Raw genomic sequence first — 20,148 nt, 5'->3', positions numbered from 1 at the left:
CCGGCAGAGCAACAAGGGCCTGAAAAACCACAGACCCCTTGCCCTACCTTCTGCTAGGGGCCCACAGGTAGGGGAGGCCTCACTGAGGCACCTTACCTGCGACTGGCTGGTGCTGGCATCTCCTGGTCCCGGTGCCTCCGACATCCCGTACCGGAGGGTGGTCGCCTGGTGCAGGTCTGTCCCCCAGACCGCTGTGCACCGCACCGCCACATTCAAATTTCGCGCCGCCGTGGTGTGAAGGCCGCGACCGGAAGCGGAAGTCGCGGCCCTGGGCGAAGCCCCGCCCCTTCCGCCGGAAACCGCCGTCTCCCGACGTCCGGCCCGGCAAAGCCCTCAGACCGCCAGCATGGGAAGGAGCGGAACTCCCCCCGATCCTCCCCAGACCTCACCACGGCCACCCCGACACCCCCCCTCGCCGGAGGGGGCCGGGGGGCGAAGAGCAGGTAAGTGCCCTGTCCCGTCCCCCGGGATGCACTCTCACTGCTGGCAGCCTGCCCTGGGAGGATATGCAGCCGGACACTCCGGCCTTCACTCCCGGCTGCGTCGGGCCTCACAGCCGGCTATCCGGCCCTCGGCTCCCCTATCGTCCTCCTGCGCCTCCTCGTGTCTCCCCACCGGAGGAAACACCTGAACAGAGGGGAGTGGAGCTTTTTTATTGTAGGTGGAGGTGTTTCCTCAGATGGGGAGGAGCCGAGGTCTCTCAGAGTGCTGGCCTGAAAGACGGTAGGGGAAAAAAGTGTATTTACGATTTTTACTTTTAGGAGCCTGGAAATCATTGCACCAACAATCAGAAGATCACTGATGCCATGCAAGACTCCTGCAGACTGTCAGTGTAAGAGCAGGCAGTTTCACACTAAAAAGGAGGAATCCATGAACTGGCAGAGCACTCAACAGTACCATGGAAGTGCATCAAGAGCTACAAGCCGACAGCTGCAAAACGCTGTTGGGACTTGTAGTTCCCCATACACAGAACTCTGTGAATGCAAGTTTTTTTTTACATTGTGACAGCTAGCGGGGAAAAGATCCTCTACTAGCTGTCCCAACAGGGGATCGGGGGGGGGGGGGGGGCTGGGGTCACAATGTAACAGTACAATGTTATGAAAGGGGAACTTAGCCTTTAAATGCATTGTAAGCATTAGAATTCAAACTTAATCTTCTTGAAATTCTCTATGTACAAGCACTCAGACTGGGAGAAGAGGGGGAGGGACTGGGAGACAATCAGGTCTGCTAACAGGTGAAGAAAGCAGAGTGAGCAAAGGAGTGGCCTCATCAGTCTGCTGTGCCTTGACTGTCCAATCAGCAGGCTGTGGGTGGAGCGATGACACCACTGTATTCCTTTGCTGTAAATTATGTTAATTACATGGCTGCTCTGTGGAAATCTCTGGACTGGATAGATAAAAATACAAATCCTTTGGCAGGTAGAACAGCTTCTATATACAGATGCATTCACATGTTTACCTGGCGTTCAGCTTTAGCCAACCAGAAAAGTGAATGGGAAGTAAAGTTTTCTGTAGTTTATGACTTCTCCATAGAACTAACCTGGCTCTATCAAAGAGCAGTATGCAAAATCCAATAGACCCCACCAACCAATCAGAAACCCAGTTTCATTGGTCAGCCAATAAACTGAATACAGCATTTGTACTTAATACTTCTATTTGCTTCGGTCTACTAAATAAATGTGTACCTGGCTTACCTGGAGGCAACCGCATAGCCTGGCAATCCAAAGCGATCGTAATCCCCACCGTAAATGTCGCGAACAAGCTTATCTACTTTGGTGCTCTCTCCAAGAGCTGCCATTTCCAGAGCCTCTTCAAAAGTGGAGCAGCCAGTGAGGAGGCAGCACAATCCGAAAAATGTCCCTCCTCCGAGACTGCAGGAGACAACAGAGAAAGTGCTACTGTATTGTATATTTCCTATACATTTAACCATTCTCTTAATGTGTCATTTATTTATGGTAGTAGTGTGATACTGTAAGTGCACAAAGTTGTGAATACATTAAAAATACATACTGTACTTTGTATAGTCAACTAAAAGTACTGTTGGGGGAAAAATAGTCTATTCCTCTTTTTCTCCGTGTTTGACATATAAACCACAGTTTTAAAATCAACAGAACATGTACCAAACCTCAGACTGGTTTAGGGAATATGTCGGAGTGTAACAAGTTCATTGTAACAGATTGGAGTTCTAGAAAAAAATTAAAGCCCAACTCCGGGCAAAAAAAAACAAAAAAAGCCCACACTACACGGATTAACTGCTCGTTTTGTCTAGGGGCGAACAGAAACTTAATACTCACCCGATCCTGCACTCTGGCGACAAACAATGCTCTCCCACGGTGGATTATTCTTGATGTCCTCACTTCCGGAGCAGATCAATGGGTTTCCTGACGTCAGGAACAGTCCACTGCACAGGTCTGCAGGACCACGACGTGCGGGGGGGCTAGTTACGACAGCAGCTGCCGGGACCGATCTTTTTCCAAGAGGATTGGAGGATTCGGTAAGCATATCTACCTTCTCCATTCCCTTAGACAAAACAAGCAGTTAACTCTTCCAGTGCTGGCACAGCGCCACTGCAAGGGAAAAACCTTTGCCTGGAGTTGGGCTTTAAATATAAGGTAGACATAATGAAGACCGATACCAATTAGTAATGGATTTCTTGAAAAACGTGTGTCAATGAGTGGGCGGTGCTAAATGAACGCAACCCCTACGCACCCTGTTGTACCGTGACCCGCTTCAAGGGAGTATGTAGTAAACTGGCTTTCATAAAATGGGAACATCAGTAAATAAATTTGAAAAATAGTCAAATTATTAATATTCTGGTACATGCAGCCCACAAGAAAACTAACACAGAAGAATACATAAACAAGTTGTGAACATTCACAGATAGGGGGGTTGGACAAAATTATGGAAACACCAGGTAAAAGTTATAAATTTGTTCACTATAATGCTGTTGGACTTCCCTGAATTTTCTTGGGAATGACAAATACAAGTCTTGGATGGTGGATAATAGAATCTGATACCACTATTCATGCAAAAATCATTCCAATTCTTGAGGAGATGCCAGAAACGGAAAAGGAGTCCAAACCTTGTTCTCCAAAATTGACCATAGTGGCTCCCTGATATCAAGGTCCGGCGACTGCAGTGCCCAGGGAAGGTGCGAGAATTCATCTTCATCAAACCACGATTTGACAACGTCAGCTCTGTCAATCGTCTTGGTAAATGGCACGGTCTTCGGGAAACAATGTTTGCATCATGGGGTGCACATGGTCGGCCAAAATATGTACATAGTCGCTAGCAGTGACTCTACCTTTCAAGGTGATGATGGGACCCGCAGAATACCAAGATATGGTTGCCCAAACCATGATTGCACCGCCACCATGCTTTACCATTGGCACAAGACAGTCTGGCTGTAAGCTTGGGGCAGTGATCACTACATGTAAACATATCCAGTGGTTGGAAGTGTGAAGCTTGATTCATTGGACCATATTACAGTCTTTTTTGATTGATCGATAGTCCACGATTTATTGGTGGTGCACCATTCTCTCCTCTTCTGAGCATCATTACTGGTCACTAGTGCTTTGGCAAATGCAGCTCGCCCGTGAATGTTTTGCTTATGGAGTTCCCTCCGCGCATTTGTGTGTACACGGGCTTTGGAAGACCAAGATTAAGCTCTGCAGTCACTTTTACAGTGACTTTTCCTATGCTGGGTCACAATCCTGCACAATGTCCTTTTGTCTCTTTAAGTCAGTTGACCATGTCAACCGCGCTCATGCTTATCAGACAATTTCCCGGAAACTGTATATGGGGTCATAACCTTTGATACTGTACCTGCAGCACAGTGGCTAAATGGTTGGCACTTCCGCCTGGTAGTACTAGGGTCATGGGTTTGAATCCCAACCACGGCACCACCTGCCTGGAGTTTGCATGTTCTCCCTGTGCCTGCGTGGGTTTCCTCCGGGTAGTCCGGTTTCCTCCCACACTCCAAAGACATGCTGGTAGGTTAATTGGATCCTGTCTAAATTGGCTCTTGTATATGAATGTGAGTTAGGGACCTTAGATTGTACACCCCTTGAGGGTTAGGGACTGATGTGAATGTACAATATATATGTAAAGCGCTGCGTAAATTGACGGCACTATATAAGTACCTGAAATAAGTAAATAATGACAAAAATAAATTGGCAACTTCAGTCACAGAGGCACCAGAAAAGCGGCACCAACAATTTGCCCTCCTTGAAGCTCAGTAAGCATGGACATGATTCCATATTACTAGCAACACACACAATGAATGACGAAAGTGAGGCTGTTAGCTAGGTGTCTCATCACACAGCAGAAGCAAAACAATGTTACATCACTTTCGCTTTCATTGTGAAACATGTCGTCACTTCCACACCTGCAGATCATGTAGTGTTTCCATTTTTTGTCCAACCCCTGTAGATGGTGCATCATTAGAAGTGACATTTATAGCTGTAGATGATGTCATACAACCCGAATAGGTTGACCAATAGCTGCAGATGCAACAACTTTTATCTTCAAAAGTACACTGATCACTGCTTAAAATGTGCTAAGCTGGGTGAAAGAATAACTGCAGCCATCTTGATGCTCCCACATATATTCTCTGACAGTTACAAATTCCAATATGGGAAACATTTCCTTGTTCAGATACTGTGCAGGCCCACTTGTCTCCATATTGACCTGTAAAGTTGCCCCTCACAATGATGTGCTAACAGGGAAGTGCAGGGGGTGCATCAGCTTAGAATCCTGAACAGGAGTGTGAGTGTAGGAATGTACGAATTTATATATACAGTAACTAGGTCACTGCAAGCATTTTGGGAGCCTGCCTTCTTAATTGCCAGCTTAGCAGATGTTACATTGTAGGTATACATTATGGTTTCAGCTAACAATGTAGACAGTATAGTAGTTTTTGAACATTTTGTATTGCAAAAAAAAAAAAAAAAAAAAAACACAACATAAACTACAATACAATTTATTGCATTTTACGAGTATTGTTTATGGATCAGTGGACGAATTTTCCCATAAAAAACACCCAAAACTTCAATAGGTCAGTGATGCTATGCAAGTCATATATGCTAGTAAATACGTATCTTAGTATTATAAAAAAAAAAAAAAAAAAACACACACACAGCATAAAAATATCTAAATACATTACATGTTTACTTACTAGCAAAGCAAAACAACACAGAAAAAAATATTATAGATATATGTCTAGCCACTGGGACTCAGGGTGCATGCAGGAGCAACAAAGAGTTCACTTGACCTGTTAAAGTAAAGACACGCATCCAAGTTCCGTTCAGAGCCACTCACCTGGTGCCGGTAACCCGTTTATAGTTGTCTTTGGAATACACAGCCAGGATACTGACCCCTGAACCAATATTTACTAGCAGGAGAGGGTAGGGGTTCTCCAGGGCATAAGGAATCTTTTCACACCGCTCTGGATCTTTTGGATTTTCCAGGTGAAAACACTGGGACTGACCATTAAAGCCAACAGAGTCAATGAAGAGTACTCCTTTAGTAAGGCAGTCCAGTTCATCAAGCTTGCAAAGTTCTAGTCCTCCAACCTAAAAGATGAGAATAAACACTCATTACTCAATAAGCTGTTGTGTCCTACACGTTTAATGGACTGACCTATGAAAAAACTGCGAAAAAAACATTTTTCACATTGTCCCCAACAACCAAAAGTTCCTTGTTTAATTTTGACCTATGAACTGCAAATATGACAGCTGGAAGACAAAGAGGATGCTATGGGCAACACAGTTTTTGGGATAGCACACTTTAAGGCGACTGTAAAAAAGGGATGTTTTGTTTTTGTCATACTTACCTGCTCTGTGCAATGGTTTTGCACAGAGCAGTCCCGATCCTTCTCCTTACGGGTCCCCCACTATTGCTTCTGGCTCCTCCCCCTTCTTAGTCCCATCATAGCAAGCCCCTTGCTACAGGGGCACTCATGTGGGTTCGGCACCAAGCTGGGCTCGGTGTGTCTATGGGCAGACACAGCATGGCTCAGCCACACCCTCTGCTCTCTCTTCAAAGGCTGTAATTGACAGCAGCAGGAGCCAATGGCTTCCGCTGCTGCCTTTATGGCCAGTTAGGAGAGAAAGAGAGGGGAGAGCTGCTGCTCTAGCACAGCACTGGATTGAGATCGGCTCAGAAAACATAATAAAGGGGAGAACTGCACACAGAAGGGTTTTTTTTTTTACATTAACCCCTTGGCGCTGGCGCCTCCTGGCCCTTCAAGTGTTTCAGAAGCCGGGAGGCAGGGCGGGGTTTTAGGGTCATGTGACCGCCGTGATCCGCTGTCACGGTGGTCACATGATCAGGAAAGGTCCCGATCGAAAGAGATCGGGACCTTTCCGTGAGTACCGGACATGTGTGCTGGGAGCGCGCAGGGCGTGCGCTCTCAGCACATATGTTTTTCTTCATTGCACACAAATGTGCGGCCGCTCGGCGTCAAGGCCCAGGCGCCGGAAGGCCGCACATTTGTGTGCGGCCGGCGCAAAGAGGTTAAAGCAGCAAGCACATTAAAAAAGGTAAAAAAAACCTTCTGCCTTTAAAACCATTTTAATATCAGCCTCTACATGATAGCAAATGATATTAGGTTTCATCATTCAAGACTTAATTCCTTCCTATCAATCCCTATTGCTCCCACTCACGTTGTTTGGATGTCAAAGCAATAGAAGCCACCGTAATTCATGCAGAAGCACCAGGTTGGTACAAAGTGGCTCAGCACTGTATCACTGCATCATGAAAGCTATATATACAGTTTCATGTCTGCTCAACAGAGATGTAAGATAATGCAAACAACACGCAGTTTCAACTTCCCCACACTGGTCTTGGCAGTAGTGTGGAAATATCATGAAGTCATCAAAACGGTTGCTAAAACTGTAATACATAGCGACAGTTTTTCTAGAATGTCATTTTAGATACATGAAAGTGCACAGGAGCATTTCTCGAGGGTCCCTTTACCAGAACGTGGTGCAGGAAACACAAACTCCGTGTACGCGATATGCTGCAGGTGTCAATGCATTAATGATACCCCAAAAGCAGAGGGTTTTCCTGCACCGGATCACATGCTATCCGCAGTACAATGGAATCCCTGGCAGTGCGTTTCTGAAAAGTCGTGCATGCACCACTTTTGGTGTAATTCAGTACAATATGGTCTGTAAATTGCACTGCACAGAATCGTACAGGAATGCAGACCACATTCCTGTGCGATTCAGGTGTGAACCAGCCCTTTTTTTAATCCACTATACATTTTCTTTTTTTCTGAAATCTTCAGAAATATTTGTGCGACTCTGCTGGGTTCTCTTCTTTTCCGCTTGCTGGGCAGTCCTTACCGAGAAACAGAGCTCTGCAGAGGTCAGAGCATCAAGCACAAGTATATTGTGAATGAATGGAGGACACTATGATGACACCCCAATGAAAGTCAGGCACATGACCCCTCTATGCACAACAGTGTCCTTGGTCTTTCATATGGCGTGAGGTTGGAAGATTTAATTTAACCCACAGTATGGCTTTAACCACTTCCTGTCCGGACACTTTTACCCCCTTCCTGTCCAGGGCAATTTTCAGCTTTCAGCGCTATCACACTTTGAATGACAATTGCGCGGTCATGCAATACTGTACCCATATGAATTTTTACCATTTTTTTGAGACAGATAAAGCTTTATTTTGGTGCTATTTATTCACCACTGGGATTTTTATTTTTTTACTATGTAAATGAAAAAGTCCAAAAATTTTGAAAAAAAAAGTGTTTTTTTTTTTATTCAATTTTGCAAATAAATAATATTTCATCATAAATCTTGGCCAAAATTTATTCCGTTATTTTTTAGTAAAAAAAAAAAATCCAAATTAGTTTATAACCAAAAATTATAATTTTTAAACATTTTTATTTTATTTTTTTATATTATTTTTTATTTTTATTTATTTTTTTACATACTGTCACCCTAGCAGTACAGTGTCACCATGGTGACACTGTACTACTTGTGGAGGGTGATGAAGATTTTTTTTTTTTTTTTTTTACATTGATTGCTTTTACACCCATATAGGATATAAAAGCAATCATTTCTCTTTCTCTCTGTCTGCATTCTTGCAGTCATTGAGAAGTACTGAGTGAGCTGTGATTGGTCACAGCTTGTCACATGGTACAAGGCCGTTGTGAATAGCCATGTACCATGTGACCTCTGTGATCATTCACAGATTTCACACGTAGTAAGCAATGATGTCACAAGTGACATCTTGCTTACTACTTTGCATGTGATCGCTGATTCGCCAATCAGTGATCACATGAACGGGACCTCGTACAGAGGTCCCGTCCGACGATCGGTGTTTCACTGTGTCCGGAGGACACAGCGGGCACCGGATTGCGGTGCTGCGCGCTCCCAGGAAGCGCGCACAGCTAGAAAAGGCGGGTGCCGTTTATGAACGGCAACCCGCCCCCTTGAGTGCCACCACCCTGCCGTTTATCAACAGCAGGCGGACGGCAAGAGGTTAAGAAAATGTGTTTACTTTATATAATGTCTGGGTATAGGAGGGGCCATATTTGTAGATGACAATACCAACAAATCATAACACCTAAGCTAACAAGCACACCCTTCTCTCTAAGGAACCATATCTCGTCAGATATATTGTAGAGTGTGAACCTGCACTGTGATATACAGCCAGAGAAGTTGGAATATACACATTTGTGCATGACATATTACGAAATATGGGGCAGCACACCTGTGATATGTAGAAATCATAGTAGAGATGCTGAACATGTGGGTCAGGACCCCAAAAGGGCGATAAACTCTTGTCGGCCCAATTGCAAAAAGCATTGGATTGCCTAATAATCTTCCACAAAAATGTATATAGGCCCCTTTCACACATATGGTCCAATCAGGTCCGCCTGTCAGTTTTTCAGGTGGACCCGATGGGACGTTCCCATTCAACCTTCTGTCCTCAGATCACTTCCTGATCAGAGGAGAGAGAGAGTGGATGACAGGTCCGTATCCGTTCAGTTTCTGCAGAGCAGACACGGACTGAGCCTTCTCTGATATATGGGCAGCTAGAAGTAAACCGATTTCGCTGTTCGGTTACACCTGCCTACCTCCAATCTGATCCGGTCCATTAAAAAAAAAGTAATGAAAGGGGATCAGAAGGCGGATCAGGTTGGAGGGAAGCTGGGTGTAAACGGACAGTGGAATCCATTTATGTCCAGTTTCCCACAGAGCAAGAGTGGGCTCTATCCATGTCTGCTCTGCATAAACGAAGCAGACACAGACCTGTCATTCACCCGGCTCTGCACTGATCAGCAAGATATCAGTTGAAAGATCCCCTGCTGGTCAAGTCCAAGTCTGTCCAGTTTGAAAGAGGCCTTACTCTGCTTGTATAATTTATACAGTTAATGTAAATTGTAAGTGAAAGCGGCTGCTAAAGCGTACATCAGTCCTTGTTGATCTGCCAGAAATCCTGTGTGCTCCTAACTTCCTGTCTAAGATGACCACTGTGTCTACTACACAGAAATCTCTCTTACGTTGGGACTATAGCACCCTCCCTCCATCTCTTTAACAAAAATATTGGTCTGTAGTCCAGCACTGCTTGGTATTTCAGTGTAGCAGGACCTGAGCTGACAGTTCAAACAGAAAGTTATAAACTAATTGTATTTCTGGCAGGATCAACAGGTATTTTGCTATACATTAAAAATGTGGAATGAGTCCTAGAATGGGTAAATATGTATTAGTATCACCAAGCACAATATGACCGCACAATCAACTTTGAATTTACCAAACCTACACAACATGACCTACCTAAACGATCCAATCATGCAAGCCCTTGCACTACATAGTTGTTGAAATATATAATGGAGAATGTAAAGTTAGGTCCATATATATTTGCACACAGGCACAATTTTTATACTTTTGGCTCTGTATGCCACCAAAACAACTGAAGACAAAACAATCCAAATGAATTTGAAGTGCAGACTTTCAGTTTTAGTTCCAGGGGTTGAACATAAATATCAAGTACAAATTTTAGGGACTGCAACCATTTTTATACAGTCCCTCCATTTTCAGGGGCACACATTTAATTGGTCAAATGAATATAAATCATAAAAATGTTCATTAATTTATATTTTGTTGAGAATCCTTTACTGGTAATGACTGCCTGAAGTCTGGAACTCATGGACATCACCAAGAACTGGATTTCCTCCTTTCTGATGCTTTGCCAGGCTCTAACTGCAGCTGTCTTCAGTTGTTCTTTGTTTGTGGGTCTTTCTGCCTTTAGTTTTGCCTTCAGCAAGTGAAATGCATGCTCAATGGGGTTGAGATCAGGTGATTGACTCGGCCATTGCAGAATAATCCACTTTTCCTTCAAAAGGTCCTAGGTTGCTTTTGCAGTGTGTTTTGGATCATTGTCCGTCTGTACTGTGAAGCACCGCCCAACCAACTTTGCTGCATTTGGCTGAATCTGGGCTGACAGTATATCTGTAAACACTGCAGAATTCATCCGGCTGCTTCTGTCACATCATCAATAAACACCAATGACTCAGTGCCACTGGAAGCCATGCATGCCCATGCCATCACACTGCCTGCACCATGTTTTACAGACGACGTTGTGTGCTTTGCATCATGAGCTGTTCCACGCCTTCCACACTTTTTTCTTCCCATCATTCTGGTACAGATGAATCTTAGTTTTAGCCGTCTAAAGAATGCTTTTCCAGAACTGGTCTGGCTTTTTAGATGTTTTTTGGCAAAGTCTAATCTGGCTTTTCTATTCTTCAGGCTTATGAATGGTTTGCACCTTGTGGTGAACCCTCTGTATTTGCTCTCGTGAAGTCTTCTCTTGACTGTAGACTTTGACAATGATACGCCCACCTCCTGGAGAGTGTCCTTCACTTGTCTGGATGTTGTGAATGGGTTTTTCTTTACCATAGAGAGGATCCTGCGATCATCCCCCACTGTTGTCTTCCATGGACGTCCATGCCTTTTTATGTTGCTGAGCTCACCAGTGCGTTCTTCTTTCCTCAGACTGTACCAAACTGTTGATCTGGCCACTCCTAATGTTGCTATCTTTCTGATGGATTTGTTTTGTTTTTGAAGTCTTACAATGGCCCTATTTCACTTGCATGAACAGCTCCTTTGAACGCATGATGTAGGTTGACAGCAATAGATTCCAAATGCAAATACCACACTTAGAATTCCAGACCTTTTATCTGCTTAACCGCTTTCCTGCTGCCCTATAGCAGATATACTGCTACAGGGGTGTGCAAAAATCAAGTTTATATCGTGATTTTGTATTTCCGGGTAGGGGGCACGCACGACTAGTGCGCACCCTACCCGTGGCCCTGGCTGTCAATCACTGGGTCCCGGTTGTTGATTATTCCCCGGCACCCTGTGATCGAGCAGGATTACCGGAGGGAGAGAACTGCAAGTAAACAAAACAGTTCACTCCCCTGTCATCTCCTGCACACTGCTATGCATGGCTTTGCATAGCAGAACCTTGCATTGCAATGTACTTACAGTGAAACACACGCTTAAAAACATTTTACTGGACATGTTTAATAGCAAAAAGTCAAAAATATTGTTTTTCTTTTCTCAAAAATTGTTGGATCTTTTTTTTTGAAAAAAAAAAAAAACACGCACAGGCAATCAAATACCACTGAAAGAAAGCTCAATTTGTGGGAAAAAAAATAGGACTTAAATTTCATTTGGGTGCAGCGTTGCATGACCGCGCAATTGTCAATTAAAGTAACGCAGCGCTGTAACGTAACAAATGGCCTGGTCAGGAAAGGGGGGTAAATCCTCTGGAGGGCAAGTGGTTAAACATGTCCAGTAAAAAAAATTTAAAAACATCAAATTTCATGATAAATTTAGGCCAAAACGTATTCTGCTCCATGTCTTTGCTAAAAAAAAAAAAAAAAAAATCACAATACGTGTAAATTAATTGGTTTACGTGAAAGTTATAGTGTTTACAAAGAGCAGCACAGATATTGGAATTTTTTTTTTCCTTTTTTAATCTCTACTAGTAATGGCGGCAATCAGCAACTTATAGTGGGACTGCAGCGAGCATTCTGACAGAGGGGGGGGGGCGGGGACTGACTCCGTGTCACTGACATCCCCAGTGACACCAATGCAGCAGTCAGTGCTAAAAAAGGAAGCACTGACACTGTACTAATGGAACTGGGCAGGAAAGGGTTAACATGAGGGGCAATCAAAGGGTTAACTGTGTGCGGTTTCACAGTAAGCTCTGTGTGTGTGCTTCACTGTAATCACACCACTTTGGATGGCTGTGCACAGCCATCCAAAGCAGTTTGCACGAGCTGGCAGGGAGAACTGTATGTAAACAATACGGTTCTCCTCCCTGTCAGCTCCCTTTAGAGATCCTTGGCAATCACCGGCAAGTAATCACCGGCCAGGACCTGGTGATTGACAGTTGCGGCCCCTACCCAGAAATGCAAAAATCACACACACACCTGTAGCAGTATATCTGCTATAGGGCAGTCGGGAAGTGTTTCATAGCAGTCAAAAATATTGTGTTTTTATTTTCTCAAAATTGTAATTTTGTTTATAGCGCAAATTTAAAAAAAAAACAAAAAAAAAACAAAAAAAACACACACGCACATTTGATCAAATACCACCGAAAGAAAGCTCTAATCGTGGGGGGGAGGACGTAAATTTCATTTGGGTGCACGGTTACATGACCGCGCAATGGTCAGTTAAAGTAATGCAAAAAATGGCCTGGTCAGGAAAGGGGGGTAAATCCTCTGGAGGGCAAGTGGTTAACTGATGAAGAAATAATGAAGGAGTAGCCCACACCTGGCCATGAAACAGCTTTTGATTCAATTGTCCAATTACATTTGTCCCTTGAAAAAGGGGGGGATGGCTACTCTTTAAAGAGCTGTAATTCCTAAACCCTTCCTCCAATTTGGATGTACATACCCTCAAATTAAGAGAGTGCACTTTCAGCCCATATCCATTGTATAACTATAGCTTGAATATGTTTTGGTAAATACCTGAAAAAAAAAAAAAACAGCTAAAAATTGTGCCTGTGTCCAAACATAAATGGACATAACTGTACAATCAGATTGCAACATGTGAGGCAAGTGTTATAGCGAAGGACTGAATATGTTTCTTGCTGTGGGCATTTACACACACACATTCAAACAACTAGCTAAAAAGTGTAATCGCGTATGCTTGCAGCATACTTACAGTAAGGAATTCCTCTTCAAACTTGTATGCTCCGCCACCAGTGGCGCACAATGAGGTGTGTAAACTGGAGAACTGCTTGTCCCGTGCCATCTGAATGAAGACGGACATATCATGAGTGGGAAATCGGATGAAGTGGAGGCTTCCCTTTCTGCCACACATGGTCAGATCCTTTAGCTCTAAGTGGACATCTCGAATACCGGTCTGTCCATAGGCCACATTGGATGTCAGGTATTTTCGGATGCTCTTCAGGCTTTCCACTTCCTCCTGTTCTTCTTCAGCCGTGATGTCTCTGGGTTCAAAATAGACAAGTTTGACCAGCGTCCCACCAATATCCAAGCCAAACCAAGGAAAGGCTAGGACAAAAGACACACACGTTATAGACCCCACACAGTCTCTCTATGCATTATTGTACTCTACTTATCTGGGAACAAATCCATGTAAAAAAACAATGGCAACCTTTTAATCAGTCTGAAACTGGCACAGAAGTACAATGGGGTGGAGATCTAATTCTCCAAGTTCATAACACATTTCCTAAATGAACACAAAACATGGGTCTGTGTCTCAGTTGTAAATATAAGGCCTCATGCACACAGATCTGTTTAGCCCCTCTGAACGCCAGAACTCCTGGCAGGAGAAGACCCTCAAAAAAAAAAAAAAAAAAAAAGGCCTAAACCCGCAAATTACGCGCACGTTTACGTGCATCAAGTGTTTGCGCTTTAATGGATTCCATTGACCAGAATATCAATTTATTCTGGCCATTGGATTGCATGAACGCTCAGTGTTTAGTGTTGAGGCCAAATCATTCAATTTTAGTCTCATCTGATCAGAACATCGTTTTCTATGTGGCCTCAGAATCTTCAAGGTGCTTTTTGGCAAAGCTCAGTGGTGACGGCATGTGGCCTTTCTTGAGGAGTGGCTTTTAACTTGCAACCCTCCCATACAAGCCACATTTATGGAGAATTTGTGATATTGTTCTCACATGCACGCAATGACCTCTCTTTGTCATAAATTCCTGTAACTGCTTCAGAGTTGCTGTAGGCCTCTTGGTAGCCTTTCTGACCACTTTCCTCCTGGCCCTTTCATCCAGTTTGGAGTAACGTCCCGATCCAGGGAGAGTCTGTGTTCTACCAAATACCTTCCACTTCCTAATAATAGACCTCACTGGGCTTCTAGGCATTGATAAAGACTTTACATTTTTTTGTATCCATCTCCTAACTTGTTTCTGTCCACGTTATACTAGAGATCTTCTGATAGTGCCTTGCCTCCCATAGTTGATTAATTGCTTCAGTTGCACTACCAAGGACTGAAATGCTCCAGGAAAGCTCTTTTCATGCTGAAAATTACCACAGCTGATCACAGCTGAAAGTCAAATGGCTTTGCGTGCCATTGAGAAGGTGATTGGCTACACCTGATTGAGTTTACAAGTCATTTTTAGGGTGGGGGGGGTAAGTATTTTCCAACTAAGTGATTCTGTTTTTGAATTAATTTAATTTTTTCCTGACATGTTGGTGTTAGATCTTTCACTTGGATGTTAAATTGCACTGAGTAAATACAGCTGGATAAATCAAAAACTGTGTCCGTCTTCATTTCAGGCTGCAAAGCAACAAAATGTGATTTTAAATATATTTTCTACAGTTGCAAGAAAGTATGTGAACCCCTTGGGATTACGTGGAGTTTTGCATGAATTGGGCATAAAATGTGCTCTGAACGTCATCTAATTCACAACAATAGAAGAACAGTTTGCTGAACATAATACTACACAAACATTAGATGTTGCAATGTTGGTTTCATCTGTCCACAGTATATTTTGCCAGTAGTGCTGTGGAACATCCAGGTGCTCTTTTGCAAACTTCAAACGTGCTGCAATATTCTTTTTGGACAGCAATGGCTTCCTCCGTGGTGTCCTCCCATGTACTCCATTCTTGTTTAATGTTTTCCCTATTGTAGATGTGTCAACAAAAATGTTAGCATGTGCCAGAGATTTCTGTAGGTCTTTAGCTGACACTCTGGGATTCTTCTTTACCTCATGCAGCATTCTGCGCTGTGCTCTTGCAGTCATTTTTACAGGACGACCATGCCTAGGGAGAGTAGCAACAGTGCTAAACTTTCTCCATTTGTAGACAGTCTGTCTTACCGTGGACACATGAACATCAAGGCTTTTGGAGATACTTTTGTAACCCTTTCCAGCTTCATGCAAGTCAACAATTCTTGATCGTAGGTCTTCTGAGAGCTCTTTTCTGCGAGGCATGGTTCACATCAGACAGTGCTTCTTGAAACCAGTAAACCCAAAACAGGTGTGTGTTTTTTAAGGGCAGGACAGCTGTCAGCAACACATCCAATATCATCACACTGATTGGAGTCAAGGTTGGCTCACTCCTGGCTCCAATTAGCTCTGGGAGAAGTCATTAAGCTAGGGCCTCACATACATTTTCCTCCCTGCACTGTGAATGTTTACATGTTATGTGCAATTAAACCATGGCAACATCTAATGTTTGTGTAGTATTATGTTCAGCAGACTGTGTTCTTCTATTGTTGTGACTTAGATGACATTCAGAGCACATTTTATGCCCAATTCATGCAAAACTCCACGTAATCCCAAGTGGTTCACATACTTTTTCTTGCAACTGTATACCCATTGTAAAATTGAGATTTCACATGTACACCGAGGGCCCATACAGCTAGGTGAACACTAGGACCGTGGCCCATACAGCTAGGTGAACACTAGGACCGTGGCCCATACAGCTAGGTGAACACTAGGACCGTGGCCCATACAGCTAGGTGAACACTAGGACCGTGGCCCATTCAGCTAGGTGAACACTAGGACCGTGGCCCATTCAGCTAGGTGAACACTAGCACAGTGGCCCATTCAGCTAGGTGAACACTAGGACCGTGACCCATACAGCTAGGTGAACACTAGGACCGTGACCCATACAGCTAGGTGAACACTAGGACCGTGGCCCATTCAGCTAGGTGAACACTAGGACCGTGACCCATACAGCTAGGTGAACACTAGGACCGTGGCCCATTCAGCTAGGTGAACACTAGCACAGTGGCCCATTCAGCTGGATGAAGATGGTGGTTGGCTTTATTGATGAGCGGCTGCCTATATGCATACAGTTGCTGTCCCGGGTTTCTGCTGGCAGCATGCTCATCTGGCTACACCATCACTGTGACCATTTTGTCACATCAAATGTGGACATGCCTACTTGCAAGTAAATCATAAATGTCTTTATACCCCTTTCCTCAAGGGCACAAAAAAGTCGTTCCATCCTACCTACACAATACTTACAATAAAATAGATATGGGCTGTTTATTCAGCGGGAACACGGAGGAACGCAGAACTTCCAGCACAGAATGCATGTAATGGCAAAGGGGGCTGGGGTGTGCTGGAGGGTCTATTGATGATGATGTCTGGTGATCTATTTTAGCTGATGTGTAGTGCTAATGGAGGGGGTCTATTGTTGCTGGTGGGGGATATAATGTTGCTCTGGGGTTCCTATGTTGTTGAGGGATCTACTGTTGAAGGGAAAGGGTCTATTTATGCTGGCTGCTGGGATATTTATTATTGCTCTGGGGTTCTATTGATGCTGGCTGATCTATTGTTGCTGGGGGGGTCTGTTGTCATTAACCAATTTCATACAAAATTACTTAACACCATAAAATAATACTTGGCTCTATACTCTCTAAAGAGTGGTAGTAGGAAGTGGATAGGGGGCGGAGACCAGGGACAGTGCTCAGAGGTAAGTCAGGGGCGGAGACAAAGGATGCCTCAGACGAAATGGGAGTACGTGCACCTATTCTCTGAGAAAAAAAGCCCTGCAATAGATCATACCCATATTAACCCCCTGGCGGTATTCCCAAGTGTAGCTTGGGGTAAGATTTCAGTACCACAAGCGGTAACCCCGAGCTACACTCGGGCTTACCATGCGGCGCTGCTCAGGGAGATCCTGCAGAGCTTACCTTGTCCTTTGCTCCCGCGATGCGTCCCCTGCAGCATCCCCGGCCATCTCCTCCGGCCGATGCCGGATATGGCATAGTATAACATTACTGTATCAAACCATTTCACATACATTTTGTCCCGAGTGCTTTGTCCTGTGCCCTGCCTGCATTTTTACTGTTCTTTCTGCCTGGAAACTGAGAAACGTCCATGGCGTCCAAAAAGCGTCCCTTTAGGTCAAAAGCGGTTTTAGACCGGCTAGAGAACAGCGATAGTAAATCAGAACCACTTGCAGAATTGAGTGATAATGATTCGTGGGGGAAATTCGTCATCAGACACTGAAAATGATTTTGCAACTTTGCTCAGCGATGTGCGAACTTGGCGCTATATTTCAAATTTCAGTGTTTTTGGTTTGATTATATTATTGAATTAAAATTATTATTATTATATTATTATTTTTTATGATTATTTATTAAATTATAATTTATGATTTTGTGTTTCAAGTTTTATCCTACCCGGGATGTTTACTAGACTCTTGTTCAGACAGATTTCAGTGAGTTATTCCTAAATATTACAGCCTACAATATAAAATGCCAAATTTCCATGCAAAATAATGGTACCGCTTTCAGCACCAAAAATCTGAAATAATCAGACCGCCAGGGAGGTTAAAGACTAGCACGGTGTTTATTTACCCCATCCACAATTGAACACATTGACTGACAGTCCAGGAGAAAGTGCCTTTTCAATGTTGATTGCTCCAGAGAAGTGATCTGTAATGATACTTAAACTATGGTGGGATGGGGATGCTAAAAATGCTATTATTATTCATGGCGGATATTGTTGTTAGCGTCTTGCTCCAGGGCTAAAATTAACAGTTCTGTTTGGTATACAGTGAATGACTGAATTAGTCGCTCTCCCCTCAACCAGTTATAAAACGCCTTGCATTCTTTTTAGGAAATACAAGGAGCTCTGTGCTTAAAGAATATGCAAGCCCAACATTTCATATTCCTGACATTTGCCTGATGTACCATAGGCCTGTATAAAAAAATGTTTCCGGTTCTCTTTGTATTGCTTCCTTTGTGTGAAGTTTCTGATGTTCCTGCCAGTCCCTCTGCTTTCCTATAGAAACTGACCACAGCAAGTAGAACACACCGTGGTCAGTTCTCTAGCTGTGCTGGGAACTCAGCCTGCTCTCTTTCAACGATCAGACTTCTCCTAATATGCCCCCCTGCACAGCCATTACTGGGCAGATCAGTTTGCTGCTGCATCACCTCCCCAGCTCTCCGAGCTCCTTATGCAGGAGGGAGGAGGGGAGAAGGGCAGATAAATGCAGATCTCCACCCTGCCTGAGTGAAAAGAATACAAGGCTTTTCATGAATGGATGAGGGGGAGAGGAAGACCAATTTAAAAGTGAGAGGATGTCTTTCCAATGTGATAGAAAATCCCTCTTAGGGACAGTTGCCATTGGAACTAGTGTCCCCATGTGAGGAAGTGCTGGAAAGGAGTACCAGGAGGGAGAGGGATGGCCTTTGCAGAGGCATCGTCACTTTGTTTTGCATGGGCAGGGTAACAGTGTCTTTAACCACCTCCCGTCCAGCCGTTGTATATAAATGGCCGGACGGTGGCAGTGCAGGGTCGGGTGACCGTTCATAAACGGCCTCCCCGCACCCTGCTTGTGCGCGCTCCCTGGGAGCGCGCAGCACCGCGATCCGGTGCCCGCTGTGTCCTCCGGACACAGTGAAACACCGATCGTCGGACGTGACCTCTGTACGAGGTCCCGATCATGTGATCGCTGATTGGCCAATCAGTGATCACATGCAAAGTAGTAAGCAAGATGTCACTTGTGACATCATTGCTTACTACGTGTGAAATCTGTGAATGATCACAGAGGTCACATGGTACAAGCCTATTGACAACAGCCTTGTACCATGTGACAAGCTGTGACCAATCACAGCTCACTCAGTACTTCTCAATGAGTGCAATAATGCAGAGAGAAAGAGAAATTATTGCTTTTACATCCTATATGGGTGTAAAAACAATGTGTAAAAAAAAAATCTTAATCACCCCCCACAAGTAGTACAGTGTCACCATGGTGACACTGTACTGCTAGGGTGACAGTATGTAAAAAAAAAAAAAAATATAAAAAAATAAAATAAAAATGTAAAAAAAATTTTAAAAATTATAATTTTTGTTAAACTAATTTGGATTTTTTTTTATTTTACTAAAAAGATAACGGAATAAATTTTGGCAAAGATTTATGATGAAATATTATTTATTTGCAAAATTTTATAAAAAAACACTTTTTTTCAAAATTTTTGGACTTTTTCATTTACATAGCAAAAAAAAATTAAAATCCCAGTGGTGAATAAATACCACCAAAATAAAGCTTTATCTGTTTCAAAAAAATGGTAAAAAATTCATTTGGGTACAGCGTCGCATGATTGCGTAATTGTCATTCAAAGCGTGATAGCACTGAAAGCTGAAAATTGCCCTGGTCAGGAAGGGGGTAAAAGTGTCCGGTCTTGAAGTGGTTAAGAAAAAAACTTTTTTTGAAGCCCTATTTTACATGCATCATCCAAGCAGGACCTTGGCGGAAAACTCCACAACACAGAGAGTGGAATACTGCTGAAACCTCAGTGTACTTGGCGGGATGCCATGAAGATAGGATGGCATGTCTGCACTGAGGGAGGGAAATTCTGCTGTTTGATAAGCAGGAGGGGGCCAAGGTTAAAGCATACAGATCACACAACTACTGAGCTCTCCATATTCATGAAGGAGCCCTTGTCTTCCATATAGATCGTCATCTATTCCACAAACACTAGAAAGGCATCCCTGTCCTGTGTGCCTCTCTAAAGGGAACCTGTCATCTGTCACTACAAAGGCCAAGCTGGTTGGCCAGGTTAATCACTACTGTGATGCTGCAAAGCCATGCATTGGTCCCAGGAAATGTACACCCCCCGGGCTCAGTACAGAAACCCCAACACTGCCAACTGTCCTGACAGGTCCCCCAATA

General features: G+C 43.8%; 1 protein-coding gene across 2 annotated transcripts in view; it reads right to left on the bottom strand.

The window, feature by feature from the left end:
- PANK2 (pantothenate kinase 2) overlaps positions 1-20,148 on the bottom strand; it is a 56,248-nt gene that overhangs the window by 27,828 nt on the left and 8,272 nt on the right. Inside the window, exons 2-4 of one of the 2 annotated variants that reach the window (XM_089653350.1) lie at positions 13,199-13,551; positions 5,319-5,572; positions 1,694-1,870 (exon numbers count right to left, since the gene is read on the bottom strand). In XM_089653350.1, the coding sequence (XP_089509476.1) occupies positions 1,694-1,870; positions 5,319-5,572; positions 13,199-13,551 (784 nt within the window). The remainder of the gene's footprint in view (positions 1-1,693; positions 1,871-5,318; positions 5,573-13,198; positions 13,552-20,148) is intronic. The other variant, XM_089653351.1, reaches the window with a different exon arrangement.

Source organism: Staurois parvus, unplaced genomic scaffold, assembly GCF_062004578.1.
Source record: "Staurois parvus isolate SC_StPar_1 unplaced genomic scaffold, SC_StPar_1.0 ptg000708l, whole genome shotgun sequence".
Classification (NCBI taxonomy): Eukaryota; Metazoa; Chordata; class Amphibia; order Anura; family Ranidae; genus Staurois; species Staurois parvus.
The sequence above is the reverse complement of the archived record's forward strand: the minus strand, read 5'-3'. Positions and strand labels throughout refer to the sequence as shown.